The sequence below is a fragment of the Carcharodon carcharias genome, chromosome 18 (assembly GCF_017639515.1).
Source record: "Carcharodon carcharias isolate sCarCar2 chromosome 18, sCarCar2.pri, whole genome shotgun sequence".
In the NCBI taxonomy this organism is placed as follows: domain Eukaryota; kingdom Metazoa; phylum Chordata; class Chondrichthyes; order Lamniformes; family Lamnidae; genus Carcharodon; species Carcharodon carcharias.
The window spans coordinates 86777511-86801406 of record NC_054484.1 but is presented as its reverse complement, the minus strand read 5'-3'; the positions used below and the strand labels follow the sequence as shown (position 1 = coordinate 86801406).

The 23896-nt window shown below is 52.1% G+C and overlaps 1 protein-coding gene across 2 annotated transcripts in view; it reads right to left on the bottom strand.

The window, feature by feature from the left end:
• Positions 1 to 8552: 8552 nt before the first annotated feature.
• Positions 8553 to 23896, bottom strand: part of epsti1 (epithelial stromal interaction 1) — a 51882-nt gene continuing 36538 nt past the window's right edge. For both annotated transcript variants that reach the window (XM_041210802.1, XM_041210803.1), the window contains 3 exons: positions 15220 to 15293; positions 14865 to 15079; positions 8553 to 13696 (listed from right to left, as the gene is read on the bottom strand). In XM_041210802.1, coding sequence (XP_041066736.1) covers positions 13569 to 13696; positions 14865 to 15079; positions 15220 to 15293 — 417 coding nt within the window. In that variant the 3' untranslated portion in view covers positions 8553 to 13568. The remainder of the gene's footprint in view (positions 13697 to 14864; positions 15080 to 15219; positions 15294 to 23896) is intronic.

The following is a 23896-nucleotide window of genomic DNA, read 5'->3' as shown; positions in this document are numbered from 1 at the left end:
CTCGGAGATTAAGGAGCGATCTGTTTACTTCAGTCTTGGAGATTAAGGTGCGATCTGTTTGCTAAAGTCTCAGAGATTAACGGGTGATCTGTTTACTTCAGTCTCAGATTTTAGTGTGTGATCTGTTTACTTCAGTCTCAGAGATTAGGGCGGATCAGTTTACTTCAGTCTCGAAGATTAAGGGGTGATTTGTTTGCTTCAGTCTAAAAGATTAAGGGGTGATCTGTTTTCTCCTGTCTCGGAGATTAAGGGTGATCTGTTTGCTTTAGTCTCGAAGATTAAGGGGTGATCTGTTTACTCCTGTCTCGGAGATTAAGGGGTGATCCGTTTACTTCTTTCTCGGAGATTAAGGGGTGATCTGTTTTTCCAGTCTCAGAGAATACTCTAGTCTCTTTGACATAAAGCTCAACACTCCATTAACCTTTGAAATTATTTTTCAGTTTTGGATTACTAACTCTGCCAAAGAGGGTTGACTTGCTTCTGAGCCTTCATTAGCTAGCATGACATATCTGGTGGGAACTCTTTGACCCCTAAACAATCTTTTCTTTGTTCAGCAAATTGGTTCTATTTTCGCTGGAGTTTATAAGATTGAGATACATGCTTCTGAAGGGGTTTGATAGGGCAGATGCTGAGAGATTGTTTCTGCTGGTCAATGTAGTATAGCGGTCTGGCACATACAGGGTTAATGTGGGACTGAGTAAAGTACTGCCCACACAGTGATGTAGTAAGCACATGACCCACACCCAGGGTCAGTGTAGCGGTGGACAGAGCCGTGTGTAGAAGCAAGTTCGGAGATAGCTCCTAGTTTGTACCCTTTGCTGTATATTTGTAAATAGTTCTTAGGTTAACTGTAAGTGTTTATTGACTCAATGTGTGATTATGAAGACTTCTTCAAATCTATCGAACTGTACTCAACACCCTACAACAGTCAGGGAATGTAAAACGTGGGATTCAGTCTCAGGTTAAGGGGCCGATCATTTAGGACTGAGATGAGGAGAAATTACTTCACTCAAAGGGTTGTGAATCTTTGGAATTGTCTACCTCAGCAGGTTGTGGATGGTTCATCATTGAATATACTTAAGCCTGGGATAGACAGGTTCTTGGTCTTTCAGGGAATTAAGGGATTATGGGGGGCGAGTGGGAAATTGGAGTTGCAGCCCAAGATCAGCCACAATGATATTGAATGACGGAGCAGGCTCAAGGGGCCATGTGGTCTACTCCTGCTTCTAATACTTGTGTTCTTTCTCTCCAATGACATGGATGTTAATTAGTTGATTGTTAGATGTCCAATTGGCACAATGTAGACAAACATTAATTACTGCCATGTAATTTCATCCTGGTACACTGTCCATAGTGAAGGAGATATAGATGTTCTTCCTGATGTAGAGAGCCTCGGTAACCTCCCTGATACAGCGGGAGGTGAACTGTGATATATCACCCACTGCTGCCTGAAAGGAGTCTGTAACATAAATGTCAAGGACCTTGGTGACCTAGACAGCCACAGGCAATGCTGTCCATTTGTTGGTGCGAGGCTTGAGCTGTTACTGCAGCAGGTGCCCTAGCTCACTGATAACATTCTTGGTGAAACACTGAAACCTCACGCATTGCTCCTCGGAGAAGCTGAGGAATGAGAAATGCTCCCTGAAGACCCGCTGTGTGTCTGGCCTCCTGAACACTGCCTTCCTCCTCTTCTCTCTTTCCCAGCTGTTCCTGCACTCTCCTACCTAAGCCAGTCCCAAAGGCTGTGCTCCTGTGGCACCCACATTGTGAAAACAGCACAAAACATTGCAGCACCAGAAAAATCTTCAGTCAGTTAGAAATAACTTTTCAGAGTCAGAAACCACCACAAAAGGTCCAGAGATGAAACAACAACTGAAAATGTGAAGCCAGCATCTGACCTGTCTATAGTGGATGAACTCTTTATTTCACTCTGCTGAGGGGTCCTTCCTGCTGTTAACATCTGCAGATGAACTGCACTGGTTCAGTTTAGGGAGCTCACCAGCACCTTCGAAAGGCCATTAATGAAGGACAGCAAATGCTGGCCTTGTCATCAACACTCAGCCATGAAAGAATTATAAAAAGGCTGGGTGGGGTAATCACACAGTGGGTGAGAGGCTGGGACAGTCCAGTGACAGAAAAGCATCCTATAAAACATGTACAATTTCAGTATTTTACTGGTAATTTCATCAGTTTCAGTGAGTGCCATAGATGCTTACAATTCAAGATGTCAAACGGTGAATTTCCGCCGCCAAGAAGGACCAGATCAGAGGCGTTGAATCCAGAAAAGTGGGCACTGGGTTGTTGAATTCCAGCACGGTGTGTACAAGTTGCAGAAATTACTACTGCTGAGATGTACTGAGTGCAGCAACCCAGATACCAGTGCTGGGAGATGTACTGAATGCAGCGTCCCAGGGATCGGTGCTGGGAGATGTACTGAGTGCAGCGTCCCAGGGATCGGTGCTGGGAGATGTACTGAGTGCAGCGTCCCAGGGATTGGTGCTGGGAGATGTACTGAGTGCAGCGTCCCAGGGATTGGTGCTGGGAGATGTACTGAGTGCAGTGTCCCACGTGTCGATTCTGGGAGATGTACTGAGTGCAGTATCCCAGGTGTTGATTCTGGGGGATGTACTGAGTGCAGCGTCCCAGGGATTGGTGCTGGGAGATGTACTGAGTGCAATGTCCCACGTGTCGATTCTGGGAGATGCATTGAGTGCAGTATCCCAGGTGTCGATTCTGGGAGATGTATTGAGTTCAGTGTCCCAGGGATTGGTGCTGCGAGATGTACTGAGTGCAGTGTCCCAGGGATTGGTGCTGGGAGATGTACTGAGTGCAGTGTCCCAGGGATTGGTGCTGGGAGATGTACTGAGTGCAGCGTCCCAGGGATTGGTGCTGGGAGATGTACTGAGTGCAGTGTCCCACGTGTCGATTCTGGGAGATGTACTGAGTGCAGTGTCCCAGGGATCGGTGCTGGGAGATGTACTGAGTGCAGTGTGCCAGAGATCAAGACCAGAATTTGATTTTTTAAAAAATTCATTTTGGGATGTGGGCTTCTCTGGCTGGCCCCCAGCATTTATTGCCCTTGAGAAGGTGGTGGTGAGCTGCCTTCTTGAACCGCTGCAGTCCATGTGGTGTAGGTACACCCACAGCGCTGTTAAGGATTTTGACCCAGTGACAGTGAAGGTACGGTGATATATTTCCAATGCAGGATGGGGGGTGGCTTGGAGGGGAACTTCCAAGTGGTGGTGTTCCTATGTGTCTGCTGCCCCTGGTAGTGGTCATGCATTTGGAAGTTCGAAGGAGCCGTGAATTCCTGCAGTGCATCTTGTAGTTGGTACACACTGTTGCTGCTGTGTGTCAGTGGTGGGGGGAGTGAATGTTTGTGGATTTGGTGCCAATCAAGCGGCTGCTTTGTCCTGGATGGTATTAAGCTTCTTGAATGTTGGAGCTGCACTCATCCAGGCAAGTGGAGAATATTCCATCACACCTGATTTATGCCTTGTAGATGGTGGACAGGCTTTGGGGAGTCAGAAGGTGAGTTACTCATCGCAGGATTCCTAGCCTCTGACCTGCTCTTGTAGCCACTATTTATATGGTTGTCCAGTTTCTGGTCAATGGTAAACCCCAGGATGTTGATAGTGGGGGATTCAGTGATGGTAGTACCATTGAACATCAAGGGGTGAAGGTTGGGTTCTCTCTTGTTGGAGATGGGCATTGTCTGGCACTTGTGTGATGTGAATGTTACTTGTCACTTGTCAGCCAAAGCCTGGATATTGCCCAGGTCTTGCTGCATTTGGACATGGACTGCTTCAGTATCTGAGGAGTCATGAATGGTGCTGAACATTGTGCAATCATCAGCGAACATCCACACTTCTGACCTTATGATGGAAGGAAGGTCATTGATGAAGCAGCTGAATATGGTTGGGCCAAGGACACTACCCTGAGGAACTCCTGCAGTGAAGTCCTGGAGCTGAGATGACTGACCTCCAACAACCACAACCATCTTCCTTTGTGCTAGGTATGACTCCAACCAACAGACAGTTTTCCCCCTGATTCCCATTGACTCCAGTTTTGCTAGGGCTCCTTGATGCCACACTTGGTCAAATGCTGCCTTAATGTCAAGGGCAGTCACTCTCACCTCACCTTGGGAGTTCAGCTCTTTTGTCCATGTTTGAACTAAGGCTGTAATGAGGTCAGGAGCTGAGTGGCCCTGGCAGAACCCAAACTGAGGGTCAGTTACATATTGTTTCTGTGTAAATGCTGCTTGGTAGCACTGTTAATGACTCTTTTCATCACTGCTAATCGAGAGTAGACTTTTTAATGCATTCACTGGATGTGGTCTTCGCTGGCTGGGCCAGCATTTTTTGCCCATCCCTAGTTGCTCTTGAGAAGGTGTTGGTGAGCTGCCCTCTTGAACTGCTGCAGTCCATATGGTGTAGGTACACCCACAGTGCTGTTAGGAAGGGAGTTCCAGGATTTTGACCCGGTGACAGTGAAGGAACGGCGATACATTTCCAAGTCAGAATGGTGAGTGACCTGATGGGGAACTTGCAGGTGGTGGTTGGGCAGTAATTCACCAGGTTGGATTTGTTCTGCTTTTTATGGACAGGACGTACCTGGGCAATTTTTCACATTACCGGGTCGATGCCAGTGCCAAATTCGTACTGGAACTGTGTATGTATGGGTGTATGTGGTTCCTTTTTAATTTGTGAGTGGTTCTTTTTAAAAATAACCCAGCAGTTAAGCTTCATTCTGAAACAGGCTAAAGGTTAGTTTATTACAAAGCTACAGCTGAAAATTATTTAATTAAAAGTGGTATAAAGTTATTAACTAAAATACAGACGCAAAGTTTAAATGCAGATAAAGGTAAAATATACTTGCCCAAATGGGATTCAGTTCAGTCCTTTAATATATCATTGCAGGCCTGTAGTTTGCAGTTGAAGTGTTTTGTCTAGTCTGTAGGGTTGTGTTCAGTAGCTGTGATGGCTTCTGTAGTCAATAAGTCAGTGTTTGCTTTTTCAGATGGACTCAGCAGGTAGAGCAGTTTTGGGGAGTGAGTGAAGATCTTCTCTTTACTGGTTCTGCCGGCACGACACTTTAAGACTGCCTAGATTACCTTTCCAGCAAAACAGTGAGGATTTTGGGACAAGCGTCTTTGTGACTCCTGAAGGCAGAGAGAAACCCAGCTCTCACATGCTGTTCACAGTTAGCTCAATTGAGAGCTATGGGCTCAAACTGTCTTCTTGAGGTCTTCTAGGTTCTCTGTACATCAAGACATTACACAATTCAGATCTTAATATGGCTGCTATTCCAAGCTGTTGAATCTTGCTTCTTTATGAGGTTTGCCCAGGTCTGTGGGCATTGTCCTATCCATTGTCTTTTAGTCAAGGTAATTAACCTTTTCAATGTCTCAGCCATTAACTAGAAGGCAGTGCTTTCTGCCAATGCTATGCATGTGTAATTTGACGGTTTTACTCAGTTACACCAAAGAGAGGGACAGTGTATGCAGCGGGCTGGACTAAAGATGGCACTGCTCAAGTCACCACAGTTGGGCAGTTGAGTCTCGCAGTGAGTGGTTGATTACATTTTCTTCCCTGTTGACTTGCTAGACTCAAGCTAACGTTAACACCTTCACATTTTCAAATTGAAAGTTTCAGGTCACCGTTCAGCTACAAGGATTGAATTTTTTACGTACCAGGATTTTCAAATGTTTTTCTAAGATTTTTGGACTTCCAGTCTTCACAAGGCACCCTACCCCAATTTGCCCCTTTCTCTCGTGGGACGAGGGCACTGCTGGCTTCACAACCAAACCTTGTCCACCCGTGATGGGCCTCGAGAAGGCATTCAGATTGTAACAAGCTAAAGTGTCTAAAGCACTGAGGGGAAAAGAAAATTATTGCTCTAGTTCAACAAACTGCACAGAATGCAGCCAAATACTGCCAATAACACAGTAAGATAGTCTCAGTAAGGGAAACTCATGACCGGTGATTCAGTGTTTTAGTACTTGCAGAAGGACTTTTAATCCTTTCCCTTTCCACTGTGTCTCTTGGAGGGGGGGAGAGGGGTGAGGAGGATGGGGTTGGGAGTGCAGTCCTTCACAGATGGGTCAGGCTTCTGCACATGCATGGAATGATACAGGCAGGCTGGACACAGTAGAGTGATGCCACTAGATTTCTGCACATGTGCAGTACATTGCACATGTGCTGACTGCCATCTTGTGTTGGCTGAGACACAGTGTAACTAGACTGGCTCCCATTCTTCTGTTCTGTTCAAGGGTCATGAGGACTCGAAACGTCAACTCTTTTCTTCTCCGCCGATGCTGCCAGACCTGCTGAGTTTTTCCAGGTAATTTTGTTTTTGTTTTGGATTTCCAGCATCCGCAGTTTTTTGTTTTTATCCCATTCTTCAAAGTTTGGTGTGATATGAAAGAGCTATTCATATCTCCAGGGAAGCCACTGTCAATGAGTTTGTGTTTACCCTGTGGAAATGTACATTAAATTTTAAATGTCTTCACAACGGATGCAAAGGCAGTAGAGATGGGTGCAGAAAAGTCTTCCAAGAACAGTTCCAGGGATAAGGGAGTTCCATTACATGGATGGATTGGAGAAGCTGAGGTTGTTCTCCATAGAGTAGAGGAAGTAGAGATTTGATAGAAGTGTTCAACATCATGAAGTGACCACAGATTAGATAGAGAGAAGCTGTTCCCATTGGCAGAAGTGTTGAGAAACAGGGGGCAGATTTAAGGTGATTGGCGAAAGAACAATAGGTGAGTGGTTAGGATCGGGAGTGCATTGCCTGAGAGTGTGATGGTGGCAAATTCAATCACAGCTTTCCAAGGGGAATTGAATTGGATTGAAAGCTGAAAAGAGAATGTGATTCACTGAGTTGCTGCTGCAGAGAGTCAGTAAGTACACAACTGCTGGAATGGTGTCCTTCCACGTTATAACCATTCAATGATAATCGTCCATGTCCTATGCTCTAGAACTCTGCTCTATATCTCTATGTCTTTCTGCCTCCCTCTTCTCTTCAGAAAATCTACCTTTTCGATCAAGCTTTTGACTGTCCCTTCCAACATTTTGTTCTAGGGCTCATATTTTGTTTCTATCTCATGAGACTTCAGTAAAACACCTTGGGTCATTCTCTATGTTAAAGGTATTATCTAACTGAAAGCTGTTGTTATAGTATACAGTATAAATGCATTAAAGATACAAGTGTCTGTTTCAGATGAAGACATGAGCAAACGTGATTTCAGTGGCTTTGTGACACTATTCATAGAATTAAATTCATTGCATGGGCTATCCTCAGCTTCTGTTTGGTGATCTGCCAAAGACCTTGCTTTTTTCCAAATGTTGTTTCTGACTTTCTTGAACAGTGGAGTGACATCCAGATTCTGTGGTGTGGCAGAAAAGGAATGATGAACGTGGGATGGTATTTAATGGAGGTCATAGGGGTCTCACTTGGCAGCTGGAGAGCCAGCAAGAGCCTCACACCGCATCTTTTACGGAACGCCTGCCATAGGAAGTGCCACTCAGACACTTAAGTGGACAGTGGTGGGTCCCTGAGATGAAGACCCCGAGGGTGAAAGCAGAGAGCTGCTGGCAAATCAGAGCTCCATTGAACAGGTGGTCACTGCTGCTGGTACGACACGTAACTGAGGCCTTGATTCTTCGCTGGATCCCAGGCCTCAGTAATGAGTAATGATGGGAAGGGGTTTGCAGGGTTAAAGGAAGTGGGGTGGCTCTCGATGGGTCCCCCCTCCCAAATGCTGGGTTCCTCAATCAGGCCTTTGAACCAGGGGAACCATCCTGGAGCCTGTAACTCTGCAAGATTTTTACTTGTCATGCTCGTGCATGAACTGCCCCGTCCGCTGCTGGGTTAATGCCAGGAGCGGCAGAATGAAGGCCTTCTGTGGGCATTAATTACTCACCTTAGGATCTCAACTGGTAGCAGGGCGAGAATGCCATTCACAGGCACCCTGCCACTGACTTAATTGGGGGAGAGGTGGGAAGGCAGCAGGGCCCACACCTGCCACTTTCCTACCTGATTAAATACCCTCTCACTTGCAAACCTGCAGTGGGGGAGGGCATTAAATTCTGCCCATGAAGTTTGATTTTTCAATTTAATGCTGAAATATTTCAGAGCACAATTGCAGTAGATTCAATGCATGTTCAATAAACATTAATGTCAATTTTAACGTCACTGCATATGAACAGTTGTTATGGGCTCTGAAAATATACCCATTAGTTTTCAAGTCATTTAGGTCAGTTTCTAATAAAAGTCTAGTTTAATTCCTTAAATAATAAGTATACAGTATGAATCTTAACTCAGCTGGCTCACTTGCAGGAATCACTGGACCCAATTTTAACTCTGGGTAAATTAGGTGGATTGAGAGTGAGTTAAAATTGGGCCCAGTATTGTTTCAATAGCGTAAGAATAAACTAATCACGTAAAACCTTCCTGTGATGGTTCCAGACTAATTCCTGTTGTATATTAGTTGTATCTGACATGTTGTGAGGTTATGTGGTGTCTCACTAAGAGGTCAGGAGGCTTGCATGGTTAAATATTAAGTGTTTATTAGTAACCTATACCTACATACATATCCAAGGTGCTGCCATGTGTGGGCGCTGTCTCCATGCTGGCTCCTTCTGGACTCTGCTACACACAGTCTCCCATCATGTGACTCTCAAAATCATCATGTGGGTGGTACTGTTTCCAAGGCCCACATGAACTCTTCTCTGCCCAAACACCCTTTTACTACACCACATACTACACTTCCATTCAATTTAGGACCCAGTTGACTTGAAGAAACATTAACTGAATCTTAAAGCATGGAAGACAAAACAACTAAAACGGAGTTAAATTGAGTTGAATTATTTTTCAATGTTTATATTTAGAATGAAATTTCCTTGGACACGTCAAACATTCAAAACCAAAATGGACAAATAGATCAAAATCCTCGATGATATGAAGACTAACAGTAGTGATGTGGACTCTAACCTCACCACGTTCATGGTGGAGGCACAGAATTTGGAGGAGATGCTAAGTGAGATAGTGTAATATCACAAGGCTGTGACAGAGAGCAGTTTTGCTTCAACAGTTGCCAGGTTGTGCAACAAAATGTCTCTCTTCATGGTGGAAGGACCTAAATTCCAAAGCTTGCCCTTCAGTATGTTGCAGGTAAGGATTTTGTTGTATAGAAATTACAACATGGAGCCAGGCCGTTCATCCCAGCCAGTCTGTATTCATATTTATCCTTGGGATTTCCCATGTGCCTTCATCCCTGTATCACACTCAACTACCTTTCTGGCATTTTTAAATGCTGCTGTGGTCTTTGCTTCAGTCACTAATTCTAGGCCGGCTTTCCACAGCCTCGTAGCCTTCTACTCTGTATCTAAAATCTCTTACATTTAATCTTGCGTTTCCTTATTCTAAACTCTCCAACAATGGGTAGAATTTTCTGCTCAGTGTGTGGGCGCATGCCTGACATGCTCGAGTGTGAAATAGCACACAATCGACATTGGGTGAGTGTCTTGATGTCTTCGTACACTCGTGTAATATTTCAGTCGGCAGGAGCGCGCAAGAGTTGGCAGAGCACCCGCCAACATTTAGGAGGCCATTAAAGTAGCAATTGAAAGCAATTTTTCGCTGCTCGTCCAACGTTACAGTTGGTGGGCAGGCAGGCAGGCAAATCTGCCAGGCGGACTATGTCTTTTTGATGAAACTTCATCCAAGGGCAAGATGAGGTTTCCACTATTAATAAAAAAATAATAAAAATCTATGGACAGAATTTTCATCATCTATATTTTCATGTGAGTGATTCTGATGTGTGGACATTTTTTTCTGCAGTTTCAAATCTTTATTGATTGGTTTTAAATTATTCAGCTCCCTAACCCTAATCCTGAACCCTCATCCACACCACCCAGTTTATGAAAATGTATCACCTCACATTTACTGATATTAAATTCCATCTGCAGAATTTTAAAAATATTAATATCAACTTATAGCTTTTGCTGAACAAAGAAACATGCTGTCTAAACTTTTTGTATTGCACTCATCAGGACAGAGAGCAGGATTACCAACAGTAATGAGAAGAGAAAGTGCTGATTGATTGCAAGCGGATTCTGACTGGTAGAGGTGTTGCCATGGAAAATGCAGCAGGGAACAGTTAACTGCTAAGCTATTGTTCAAATTCAAACCAGGCAACTTGACTCTGGTCAAGACATTGCCATGGGGAATGACTGTCCCCAAAGCTTTTGTTTAGTTAGTTAAAAGCTGAGAGTTATTTTACTGCAATGCTTGTGTTCTGTCACGTGTCTGGTTTAAAACCAATTACTGCACAGTGAATCAGTGGGTATGGTACTGAGCTATACAGATTAGAAGGGTTCTAGAATTGGTCTTAATGACCCAAAATCAATAGTCTGCCAACTCTAACTGTCTGGAGGTTACATCACACCTTCCATGGTGACAAGATTTCCAAATGCACTTGAGTCAATGATCTACACTGAAGCATAGACAGATGGAGCAGCCAATTTGCATAGAAGAATGACCAATTAATCAAATTTGGTGGTGTAGATTAAGAGATAAATGTCATGCAAGACATTGTGTAAACTATCTTGCTCTTTGATTTGTGTCATGCAGTGTTTTGCATGCATGTTTGCATGTTTTGCATGAACAGATATTTTAGGCCTTGGATGAATGCTTCATCTGAAATATGGCCTCTTTGACAATGCCTTACACCTTCAGTATTACACTGAAGTATCAGCTTAAATTTTGTGTTGAAATCCTTTGGGGATTGGGGACAGTCATGAACCTACAACTATCTGATCCTGATGCAAGAATGCCATCACTGAGCCAAGCTCAACTTGAAACTGCTAATTTAGTCAAAATTTTTCATAGAGCTCCTCCAACAGGTTGAATAATGTACTTTAGACATTTATTCCAGAGTCTTTCATGATTATCTTTTATGTAAACATTTTATGCAAAAAATTTGCATAACTTTATCTCAGGTTTTAAACTAATTGGATTGATAATAGGACTTTGTCTGCTGAGGGGATAGGCTGAAAGGCATTTCTTGATCCAGGGCTACACATTTGTGTAGGACATTTTTTTGTTCCCTGGAAAGTGAAGACAAAGAGAATGAAATGGGGCAGGGCAGGGTAATGTAAGATATCAGCTGTGAACGAGAAAGGATTACACCTGTAGTGTTTCTTTATTTCATGATGAACAAAAAATGGCTTGTCCAATTGTACAGCTGTAACATGATTGGATAGTGACAAAACATGCGGCTGAAGAACCTCAAGGACTGTGGATGAAAGTTCTTATTTTGATTCATTTTTAAGAGTTTCAGGCTGCTGTTAGGCTTATTAGCCATCTCTATACTCTATCTCAAATGATGGAAGGAAGTGTTACAAGACTGGGGGAAATTAACTGGTAAATTAAACATTTGAGTTTTTCTTTTGCCATATCCTGCACTATTTAGCTATCAAGGTTATCTCTGTATGCATTCTCAAAACGAACTTGCCAGCTCTCTCCTCTTTAATGTAAATGTATGATACTGAGACCATGGGACTGTGTTTAATCCTGTCCTTTGCCAAGTTAGCCAGGGTTAAAGTAGGTTGCAACTTGTTAGTTAATTAGTTAATCATTTAATTAGCCATCACTGCCAAGGGACTAAGGAGCATCAGCTACATAAAAGCATTGGATAAAGACAAGGATATATTCAGCAGTGATCTCTTTCATATTGAAAAAACCTGTTGCTGTTTCAGTCCAGCCTCCTTAAAGAATGGGCAAAGTACGAGACGGGTTGGTTGGAAACAATGGGACGAGGAAAGGGAAGATCCAGAGGTGATATAATGGCTGCATTTAGGATTCTGAAGGACCTGGCTACAGTAGACCATGGCCAGCTAGATAGTCAAACCAGCTGATTGACCCGAAGGGAAATAAATGTAATACCAATATGTGGAAATACAAGGGGTAATTTTAACCCCTCTCCCAACCCCCCAAAAAACCCTAAACCCAATCTGCCTTAACCTGGGGTTTTAATGGAGATGGAACAGGAGGTTGGTAACCAACCCACTCCCAAAGCATGGTAGCTCATTTACATCATTTAAAGAGGCTGTATGCCTCAAATCATAGCTGTAACACTGGCCAGCTCGGTTTCCAAGTCTTCAGGGTGCCCAACAACAGAGTGCTATGTGGAACAGGCAAGTGAAACTCACTAAAATGTGACTCTGCCCTCTGTCTTTTTGCTTCTGGCTGAACTCTGAACGTACCCCAATTACCTGGACAATGGGGGTTCAGCACTACTCCTGGTTCCAGCAGAGGCCACCTCTCCTATTGGCACTGTAAGGAATGAAGAACTGCCAGGCCTCTGAATGGCTGGCAGCTCATGGAAGTGGGACCTCTATCCTTGAGGCGTCAGGAACCCTGATGGCAGGCAGGTAGTGTCTGATTGGGGCAGCAGGACATGGCAGCGATGGTGTTGTCAATCTGACTGGTGAACAGACACCAATCTGGCCATTAAATGCAGAATTCTCTCTCTAGGAGTTAACCCTTTGTGAACCAATGAACAAGAACCATAGGAAATGCAGAACATGATTTAAACCAAAATCACATCTGGCCCCAATAAATAAAAATCCCAATGTGTTCTGATGTTATTGGGCAAGGAGCGGAATTGCTTCCAATTCTCAGCTGTCTCCTGGATTTGGTTTCTGACCCTATCAGTTGAATGGTTGAATTGGTGCTACAAAATAAACTGTACACTTAGCAGAAATTCAGGCGCACATTGTTCATTTTTTGCACATGGAACCTTGCTTGAGGGGTGTCTGCCTGTTAACCAGATTCACACAAGCCAGCGTATTGTGAAAACCATCCAGAAACACATCTTAAATGAGAGCAGGTCAAAAAACATTGAACAGGAAAAGTCATTGGAGGAAATGTTAAATAAAAACAAAGTGCTAGAAAAACTCAGCAGGTCTGGCAGCATCTATGGAGAGAAAAAGAGAGTTAACGTTCCAAGTCCACACAGGACTCTTGTTCAGAGGAATTGTCACTTTTTAAAGCCACACAAATTGGTTTCATATTCCAATGTGCACTTGAGAAAGACCCCTTGAATCTTGAACTTCTCTCCTTGAGAGCCCATTTGATTGAAGACATTTCCTGGGCAATGGAAACAATTTTAACTGACTGGGCTTAATTCTTCAGTTTAAAGAATTAAGGAGCCATAATTGTCAGAGTCTTTGCTTAGCACCAAGTGGACAAAGTCTCTCTGGTTCATGACTTCCCAACAGCCAATAGCAGTAGGTGACTGCACATAGACTGATAGATTTTAGGTTAGATAAGGGACATGCGCCAAAAGCAGGAAAATGGGATTGAAGCAGAGAAGTGTCATTATCTAATTAAATGGTGGAACAGGGTCAAGGGGCTGAATGATCTCCTGCTATTCCTATGACACAGGAAGTGTCAATCATCATTTTAAATCAATAGCTAAATTAAAGGATGAATTAAGTCAACAGCTAACAGAATCTGGTACAGAGGTTGGGTTGAAGACAACTTGCTGAGTTTTCATCTGTTCACTGCAGAAGCTGGATCAACCTTGTGTAGTCCCCATCACACTGTAGCAGGAGCTCTTCAAGGACTGACACTTCATAACCAGGGAAACAGCTCTGGAGTCTCATCAAATTCCAGTCGTAACTAGTACCTGTTCAACAAAACCCAATAGGGAATGGTGGCAGTAACTCGGTAAAATCCATTGTGTGAACGTTTCTGTAGCAGTGTCCAGGCACAGCCCTAATCCTCTTTGTAATCCTGAACACCACACAAATTGCTGTGCAAATGGTGCCAACATCGGAAAAGATTTCCCTCTTCTGATCCTTTCAAAACGTCCGTCATCTCCCCCCTCCTCAGAAAATTCACCCACAATGTCCCACTGCATCCCCTCCTTCCTCTTGAATCCCTAAATATGTTGTCACCTCCCAACACTGCACACACCTTTCCTGGAAATCCATGTTTAAATCCTTCCAATCAGGTTTCTCCCCTACCATAGCACTGAAACACCCCTTTTCAAAGTAGTGAACTGTCCTTCTGTATCCTCCTCCTCATCTCTGGAGATTTCGATAAGATTGACCACATCATCCCCTTCAATGTTGCTGCTCTATCATTCAGCTGAATGGGGCTGCTCTCAACCTCTTCCATTCTTTTCTATCCAGCCATGGCCAGAGTATCAGTTGCAATAGCTTCTCTGCCTTCTCCTGCACTGTTACCTCTGGAGTCTCCCGGGATCAACCCTAGACCCCGTCCTGTTTCTCAAGTACTTGCTACCCCTCGACAATATTAGCTGCTGAGGTGAGGTCAGATGCCGGGTACATTGCTGGACCTCACCACAACCTCCCTCCAGCGGTTCACTGCTTCCTTAATCCACCTCTTGTGCCACAGTTTCATCCAATAATACACCAAGAAGATAAAAGCCTTCGGTCCTTGGCTATACATCAAACGCTGTATCCTCAGTGGTGATTTAATCTCCATCCCTCCCTGAAGCAGACAGCTTGGAGTCCTGTTGACCTTGAGCTGAGCTTCCAAGCCTATCAAAAAGATCATGTGCACCAACAGCATGCTTTGATCCCCGTACTAGCTCTGGTGGTTCATGGTGACCTGTCTTGCCTTGCCCCATGCTTGTGGAGTGGTTCCTCTCGAGCCATATATAACCAATTGTCTCTGTCTCTCTCTCCGATGGACGGTCCTTGGTGGATTAGGGTTAATTACCATACTTCCACCTTAAAATCCAGGGTATTTTGCTGCATGAGATGATCAGTTATCATGCTGTTTATAATGTTATTGATAATGATAGTTTATATAAAATGATTAATTACCTGCAGGAGAGTCGCTGCAGGTGATACCTTTGATCATAGTGCCAGGATTGTCTCGCTCATCCTCCCTCAGATCTTCAGATGAGGTCCATACAGGGGCATAGGGTATGGTGTCAGGTTCACAGCTCTCATCATCACAAAAAGGAGGGGAGAAGAGGAGCAAATTCTCAGAGGACTGTTGCCTCTTTTCGAGATTATCCAAGAAAGCTTTGTTTTTCCTTTAGAAAAGAGAGAGACCAAATGAAAGCCATCTTCCTTGAAGATCCAGTTCATTACACAGACTCTGCAGACAAAGCTCACTCAGTATGGAGTATCTGAATATTAACACTTGTAAGCATGGTACATGTAGAATACACACCTTCTGTGTTCTTCCTGAAGCCATTTTTGTCTCTCAGTTTCCACTCGAGATTCCTTTTCTGCTGCGAGTTCACTCTTAGAAAGGAAAGCACAGTTATGATGTTCATTTCCTGAACTCTCAGGTTAGTCATCTGAATGAGCCTGCACTCACAGGTCACAAGCTACTTTGAGGCTGCTCACTTGATTCACACTGTCTGCTCTTTCTTTACAGCTAGTTTAAGCTTCAGCCATCACGAGCACACTGCACTGGCTGAACACCCATTAGCCATTCCGTGGCAGCCTTTGCCTCTCAATGTGGAGGTGCAGCCTTTGGACTGCAGAGGGAACATGTGCTTGAGATAGCTGATGGAGGCAGTGGGCGAGCATCTCAGTTCTCAAACGCCTTGTTCCATGTAGTGGAGGGAGGGAGCGGTATAAACTATCACCCTGTCCCAGGAGGCAGTAAGGTTTCCAAACACATAAATTACTTCAGTAAGTCCTGGGAGCTTCAGTTCAGGGAGATGAGCCTCACCGGAGACACAGTGCAGCAGAGCGATAGCACACCAGGGCGACAGTGCACCGGAGCCTCACCAGAGCGACAGTGCACCGGAGCCTCACCGGAGCGACAGCGCAGCAGAGCGACAGCGCACCGGAGGCTCACCGGAGCGACAGCGCACCGGAGGCTCGCCGGAGCGACAGCGCACCGGAGGCTCACCGGAGCGACAGCGCACCGGAGCCTCACCGGAGCGACAGCGCACCGGAGCCTCACCGGAGCGACAGCGCACCGGAGCCTCACCGGAGCGACAGCGCACCGGAGCCTCACCGGAGCGACAGCGCACCGGAGCCTCACCGGAGCGACAGCGCACCGGAGCCTCACCGGAGCGACAGCGCACCGGAGCCTCACCGGAGCGACAGCGCACCGGAGCCTCACCGGAGCGACAGCGCACCGGAGCCTCACCGGAGCGACAGCGCACCGGAGCCTCACCGGAGCGACAGCGCACCGGAGCCGCACCGGAGCCTCACCGGAGCGACAGCGCACCGGAGCCTCACCAGAGCGACAGCGCACTGGAGCCTCACTGGAGCGACAGCGCACCGGAGCCTCACCGGAGCGACAGAGCACCGGAGCCTCACCAGAGCGACAGTGCAGCAGAGCGACAGCGCACCGGAGCCTCACTGGAGCGTCAGCGCACCGGAGCATCACTGCACTGGAGCAACATCATACCGGAGCAACAGCGCAGTGGAGCGTCAGCGCATTGGATCCTCACCAGACTGACAGTGCAACGGAGCCTCACCAGAGCGACAACGCAGCAGAGTGACTGCGCACCGGAGCCTCACCACGGCGAGAGCGCACCGGAGCAACAGCGCACCGGAGCATCACCAGAGCGACAGTGCAGCGGAGCATCACCGCACTGGAGCATCACTGCACTGGAGCAACACCATACCAGAGCAACAGTGCAGCGGAGCCTCACCAGAGCGACCGTGCAGCAGGGCAACAGCGCACCGGAGCCTCCCCGGAGCGACAGCGCACCGGAGCGAAAGCGCAGCAGAGCAACAACGCACCAGAGCGACAGCGCACCGGAGCCTCACCGGAGCGACAGCGCACCGGAGCCTCACCGGAGCGACAGCGCACCGGAGCCTCACCGGAGCGACAGCGCACCGGAGCCTCACCGGAGCGACAGCGCACCGGAGCCTCACCGGAGCGACAGCGCACCGGAGCCTCACCGGAGCGACAGTGCAGCAGAGCGACAGCGCACTGGAGCCTCACCGGAGTGACAGCGCACTGGAGCCTCACCGGAGCGACAGCGCACTGGAGCCTCACCGGAGCGACAGCGCACCGGAGCCTCACCGGGGCGACAGCGCACCGGAGCCTCACCGGAGCGACAGCGCACCGGAGCCTCACCGGAGCGACAGCGCACCGGAGCCTCACCGGAGCGACAGCGCACCGGAGCCTCACCGGAGCGACAGCGCACCGGAGCCTCACCGGAGCGACAGCGCACCGGAGCCTCACCGGAGCGACAGCGCACCGGAGCCTCACCGGAGCGACAGCGCACCGGAGCCTCACCGGAGCGACAGCGCACCGGAGCCTCACCGGAGCGACAGTGCAGCAGAGCGACAGCGCACTGGAGCCTCACCAGAGTGACAGCGCACCGGAGCCTCACCGGAGCGACAGCGCACCAGAGCGACAGCGCACCGGAGCCTCACTGGAGCGTCAGCGCACCGGAGCATCACTGCACTGGAGCAACATCATACCGGAGCAACAGCGCAGTGGAGCGTCAGCGCATTGGATCCTCACCAGACTGACAGTGCAACGGAGCCTCACCAGAGCGACAACGCAGCAGAGTGACAGCGCACCGGAGCCTCACCACGGCGAGAGCGCACTGGAGCAACAGCGCACCAGAGCATCACCAGAGCGACAGTGCAGCGGAGCATCACCGCACTGGAGCATCACTGCACTGGAGCAACACCATACCAGAGCAACAGTGCAGCGGAGCCTCACCAGAGCGACAGTGCAGCAGGGCAACAGCGCACCGGAGCCTCCCTGGAGCGACAGCGCACCGGAGCGAAAGCGCAGCAGAGCAACAGCGCACCAGAGCGACAGCACACTGGAGCCTCACCGGACTGACAGCGCTGCAGAGCGACAGCGCACCAAAGCGACAGCACACTGGAGCCTCACCAGAGTGACAGCGCACTGGAGCCTCACCGGAGCGACAGCGCACCGGAGCCTAACCGGAGCGACAGCGCACCGGAGCCTCACCGGAGCGACAGCGCACCGGAGCCTCACCGGAGCGACAGCGCACCGGAGCAACAGCGCACCGGAGCCGCACCGGAGCGACAGCGCACCGGAGCCTCACCGGAGCGACAGCACACCGGAGCGACAGCGCACTGGAGCCTCACCGGAGCGATAGCGCACCGGTGCCTCACTGGAGCGACAGCGCACCGGAGCGACAGCGCACCGGAGCCTCACCGGAGCGACAGCGCACCGGAGCCTCACCGGAGCGACAGCGCACCGGAGCCTCACCGGAGCGACAGCGCACCGGAGTGACAGCGCACTGGAGCCTCACCGGAGTGACAGCGCACTGGAGCCTCACCGGAGTGACAGCGCACTGGAGCCTCACCGGAGTGACAGCGCACCGGAGCCACACCGGAGCGACAGCGCACCGGAGCCTCACCGGAGCGACAGCGCACCGGAGCCTCACCGGAGCGACAGCGCACCGGAGCCTCACCGGAGCGACAGCGCACCGGAGCCTCACCGGAGCGACAGCGCACCGGAGCCTCACCGGAGCGACAGCGCACCGGAGCCTCACCGGAGCGACAGCGCACCGGAGCCTCACCGGAGCGACAGCGCACCGGAGCCTCACCGGAGCGACAGCGCACCGGAGCCTCACCGGAGCGACAGCGCACTGGAGCCTCACCGGAGCGACAGTGCAGCAGAGCGACAGCGCACTGGAGCCTCACCAGAGTGACAGAGCACCGGAGCCTCACCGGAGCGACAGCGCACCGGAGCCTCACTGGAGCGTCAGCGCACCGGAGCATCACTGCACTGGAGCAACATCATACCGGAGCAACAGCGCATTGGATCCTCACCAGAGTGACAGTGCAACAGAGCCTCACCAGAGCGACAACGCAGCAGAGTGACAGCGCACCGGAGCGACAGCGTAGCAGAGCGACAGTGCACCGGATTCTCACCAGAGCGACAGCGCAGCAGAGCGACAGCGCACCGGAGCGACAGCGCACCAAAGCGACAGCACACTGGAGCCTCACCGGAGTGACAGCGCACCGGAGCCTCACCAGAGCGACAGAGTAGCAGAGTGACAGCGCACCGGAGCGACAGCGCACCGGAGTCTCACCAGAGCGACAGCGCACCAGAGTGACAGCGCACCGGAGCGACAGCGCAGCAGTGCGACCCCTCACCAGAGCGACAGTGCACTCGAGCGACAGCGCAGCAGAGCGACAGCGCAGCAGAGCAACAGTGCAGCAGAGCGACAGCGCACCGGAGCAACAACGCAGCAGAGCGACACAACCCCGGAGCTACAGCGCATCAGAGCGACAGCGCATCAGAGCAACACTGCACAGGAGTGACACCACATCACAGCGACAGCGCACCGGAGCGACAGTGCACCAGAGCGACAGAGCACCGGAGCGACAGCTCACCGGAGCGACACCGCACCGGAGCGACACCACAGCGGAGCAACACCACGGCGCAGAGACAGCGCACCGGAGCGACACCACAGCGGAGCAACACCATGGCGCAGTGACAGCGCACCGGAGCAACAGCACAGTGGAGCGACACCACACCGGAGCGACACCACAGCGGAGCAACACCACGGCGCAGCGACAGCGCACCGGAGCGACACCTCACCGGGGCGACACCACACCGGAGCGACACCTCACCAGAGCGACAGCGCACCGGAGCGACATTGCACCGGAGCCTCACCGGAGCGACAGCGCACCAGAGCCTCACCGGAGAGACAGCGCACCGGAGCCTCCACGGAGCGACAGCGCACCGGAGCGAAAGCGCAGCAGAGCAACAGCGCACCAGAGCGACAGCGCACTGGAGCCTCACCAGAGCGACAGCACAGCGGAGCCTCACCGGAGCGACAGCGCACCGGAGCCTCAGCAGAGCGACAGCACAGCAGAGCGACAGCGCACCGGAGACTCACCGGAGCAACAGCGCACCGGAGCAACAGCGCACCGGAGCGACAGCACACTGGAGCCTCACCGGAGTGACAGCGCAGCAGAGCGACAGAGCACCAAAGCAACAGCACACTGGAGCCTCACCGGAGCGACAGCGCACCGGAGCGACAGCGTAGTAGAGCGACAGCGCACCGGATTCTCACCAGAGCGACAGCGCAGCAGAGCGACAGCGCACCGGAGCGACAGCGCACCAAAGCGACAGCACACTGGAGCCTCACCAGAGCGACAGCGTAGCAGAGTGACAGCGCACCGGAGCGACAGCGCACCGGAGCTTCACCGGAGCGACAGCGCACCAGAGCCTCACCGGACAGCGCACCGGAGCCTCACCGGAGCGACAGCGCACCGGAGCCTCACCGGAGCGACAGCGCACCTGTGCCTCACCGGAGCGACAGCGCACCGGAGCCTCACCGGAGCGACAGCGCACCGGAGCCTCACCGGAGCGACAGCGCACCGGAGCCTCACCGGAGCGACAGTGCAGCAGAGCGACAGCGCACTGGAGCCTCACCAGAGTGACAGAGCACCGGAGCCTCACCGGAGCGACAGCGCACCGGAGCCTCACTGGAGCGTCAGCGCACCGGAGCATCACTGCACTGGAGCAACATCATACCAGAGCAACAGCGCAGTGGAGCGTCAGCGCATTGGATCCTCACCAGACTGACAGTGCAACGGAGCCTCACCAGAGCGACAACGCAGCAGAGTGACAGCGCACCGGAGCCTCACCACGGCGAGAGCGCACTGGAGCAACAGCGCACCGGAGCATCACCAGAGCGACAGTGCAGCGGAGCATCACCGCACTGGAGCATCACTGCACTGGAGCAACACCATACCAGAGCAACAGTGCAGCGGAGCCTCACCAGAGCGACAGTGCAGCAGGGCAACAGCGCACCGGAGCCTCCCCGAAGCGACAGCGCACCGGAGCGAAAGTGCAGCAGAGCAACAGCGCACCAGAGCGACAGCGCACTGGAGCCTCACCGGAGCGACAGCACAGCGGAGCCTCACCGGAGCGACAGCGCACCGGAGCCTCAGCAGAGCGATAGCACAGCAGAGCGACAGTGCACCGGAGACTCACCGGAGCAACAGCGCACCGGAGCAACAACGCACCGGAGCGACAGCACACTGGAGCCTCACCGGAGTGACAGCGCAGCAGAGCGACAGCGCACCAAAGCGACAGCACACTGGAGCCTCACCGGAGGGACAGCGCACTGGAGCCTCACCGGAGCGACAACGCACCGGAGCCTCACCGGAGCGACAGCGCACCGGAGCCTCACCGGAGCGACAGCGCACCGGAACCTCACCGGAGCGACAGCGCACCGGAGTGACAGCGCACTGGAGCCTCACCGGAGCGACAGCGCACCGGAGCCTCACCGGAGCGACAGCGCACCGGAGCCTCACCGGAGCGACAGCGCACCGGAGCCTCACCGGAGCGACAGCGCACCGGAGCCTCACCGGAGCGACAGCGCACCGGAGCCTCACCGGAGCGACAGCGCACCGGAACCTCACCGGAGCGACAGCGCACCGGAGTGACAGCGCACTGGAGCCTCACCGGAGTGACAGCGCACTGGAGCCTCACCGGAGCGACAGCGCACCGGAGCCTCACCGGAGCGACAGCGCACCGGAGCCTCACTGGAGTGACAGCGCACCGGAGCCTCACCGGAGCGACAGCGCACCGGAGCCTCACCGGAGCGACAGTGCAGCAGAACGACAGCGCACTGGAGCCTCACCAGAGTGACAGCGCACCGGAGCCTCACCGGAGCGACAGCGCACCGGAGTGACAGCGCACCGGAGCCTCACTGGAGCATCAGCGCACCGGAGCATCACTGCACTGGAGCAACATCATACCGGAGCAACAGCGCAGTGGAGCGTCAGCGCATTGGATCCTCACCAGAGTGACAGTGCAACGGAGCCTCACTGGAGCGACAACGCAGCAGAGTGACAGCGCACCAGTGCCTCACCACGGCGAGAGCGCACTGGAGCAACAGCGCACCGGAGCATCACCAGAGCGACAGTGCAGCGGAGCATCACCGCACTGGAGCATCACTGCACTGGAGCAACACCATACCAGAGCAACAGTGCAGCGGAGCCTCACCAGAGCGACAGTGCAGCAGGGCAACAGCGCACCGGAGCCTCCCCGGAGCGACAGCGCACCGGAGCGAAAGTGCAGCAGAGCAACAGTGCACCAGAGCGACAGCGCACTGGAGCCTCACCGGAGCGACAGCACAGCGGAGCCTCACCGGAGCGACAGCGCACCGGAGCCTCAGCAGAGCGACAGCACAGCAGAGCGACAGCGCACCGGAGACTCACCGGATCAACAGCGCACCGGAGCAACAGCGCACCGGAGCGACAGCACACTGGAGCCTCACCAGAGTGACAGCGCAGCAGAGCGACAGCGCACCAAAGCGACAGCACACTGGAGCCTCACCGGAGTGACAGCGCACCGGAGCCTCACTGGAGCGACAGCGCACCAGAGCGACAGCGTAGCAGAGCGACAGCGCACCGGAGCGACAGCACACCAAAGCGACAGCACACCAAAGCGACAGCACACTGGAGCCTCACCGGAGTGACAGCACACCGGAGCCTCACCAGAGCGACAGTGTAGCAGAGCGACAGCGCACCGGAGCGACAGCGCACCGGAGTCTCACCAGAGCGACAGCGCACCGGAGCGACAGCGCAGCAGAGCCTCACCAGAGCGACAGCGCACCTGAGCGACAGCGCAGCGGTGCGACACCTCACCAGAGCGATAGTGCACTGGAGCGACAGCGCAGCAGAGCGACAGCGCACCAGAGCGACAGCGCAGCAGAGCTACAGCGCATCAGAGCGACAGCGCATCAGAGCAACACTGCACAGGAGTGACACCACATCACAGCGACAGTGCACCAGAGCGATAGAGCACCGGAGCGACACTGCACCTGAGCGACACCACAGCGGAGCAACACCACGGCGCAGAGACAGCGCACTGGAGCGACACCACAGCGGAGCAACACCACGGCACAGCGACAGCGCACCGGAGCAACAGCACAGTGGAGCGACACCTCACCGGAGCGACACCGCACCGGAGCGACAGCGCACCGGAGGGACACCTCAGTGGAGCGACAGCGCAGTGGAGCGACACCTCACCGCAGCGACAGCGTAGTGGAGCGACACCACACCGGAGCGACACCACAGCGGAGCAACACCACGGCGCAGCGACAGCGCACCGGAGCGACACCTCACCGGGGCGACACCACACCGGAGCGACGCCTCACCAGAGTGACAGCGCACCGGAGCGACATTGCACCAGAGCGACAGAGCACCGGAGCGACACCACACCGGAGCGACAGTTCACCGGAGCGACACCGCACCGGAGCGACACCACAGCGGAGCAACACCACGGTGCAGAGACAGCGCACCGGAGCGACACCACAGCGGAGCAACACCACGGCGCAGCGACAGCGCACCGGAGCAACAGCACAGTGGAGCGACACCTCACCGGAGTGACACCGCACCAGTGCGACACCGCACCGGAGGGACACCTCAGTGGAGCGACAGCGCAGTGGAGCGACACCTCACCGGAGCGACAGTGCAGTGGAGCGACACCACACCGGAGCGACACCACAGCGGAGCAACACCACGGCGCAGCGACAGCGCACCGGAGCCTCACTGGAGCGTCAGCGCACCGGAGCATTGCTGCACTGGAGCAACATCATACCGGAGCAACAGCGCAGTGGAGCGTCAGCGCATTGGATCCTCACCAGAGTGATAGTGCAACGGAGCATCACCAGAGCGACAGTGCAGCGGAGCATCACCGCACTGGAGCATCACTGCACTGGAGCAACAGCATACCAGAGCAACAGTGCAGCGGAGCCTCACTAGAGCGACAGTGCAGCAGGGCAACAGCGCACCGGAGCCTCCCCGGAGCGACAGCGCACCGGAGCGAAAGCGCACTGGAGCCTCACCGGAGCGACAGCACAGCGGAGCCTCACCGGAGCGACAGCACAGCGGAGCCTCAGCAGAGCAACAGCACAGCA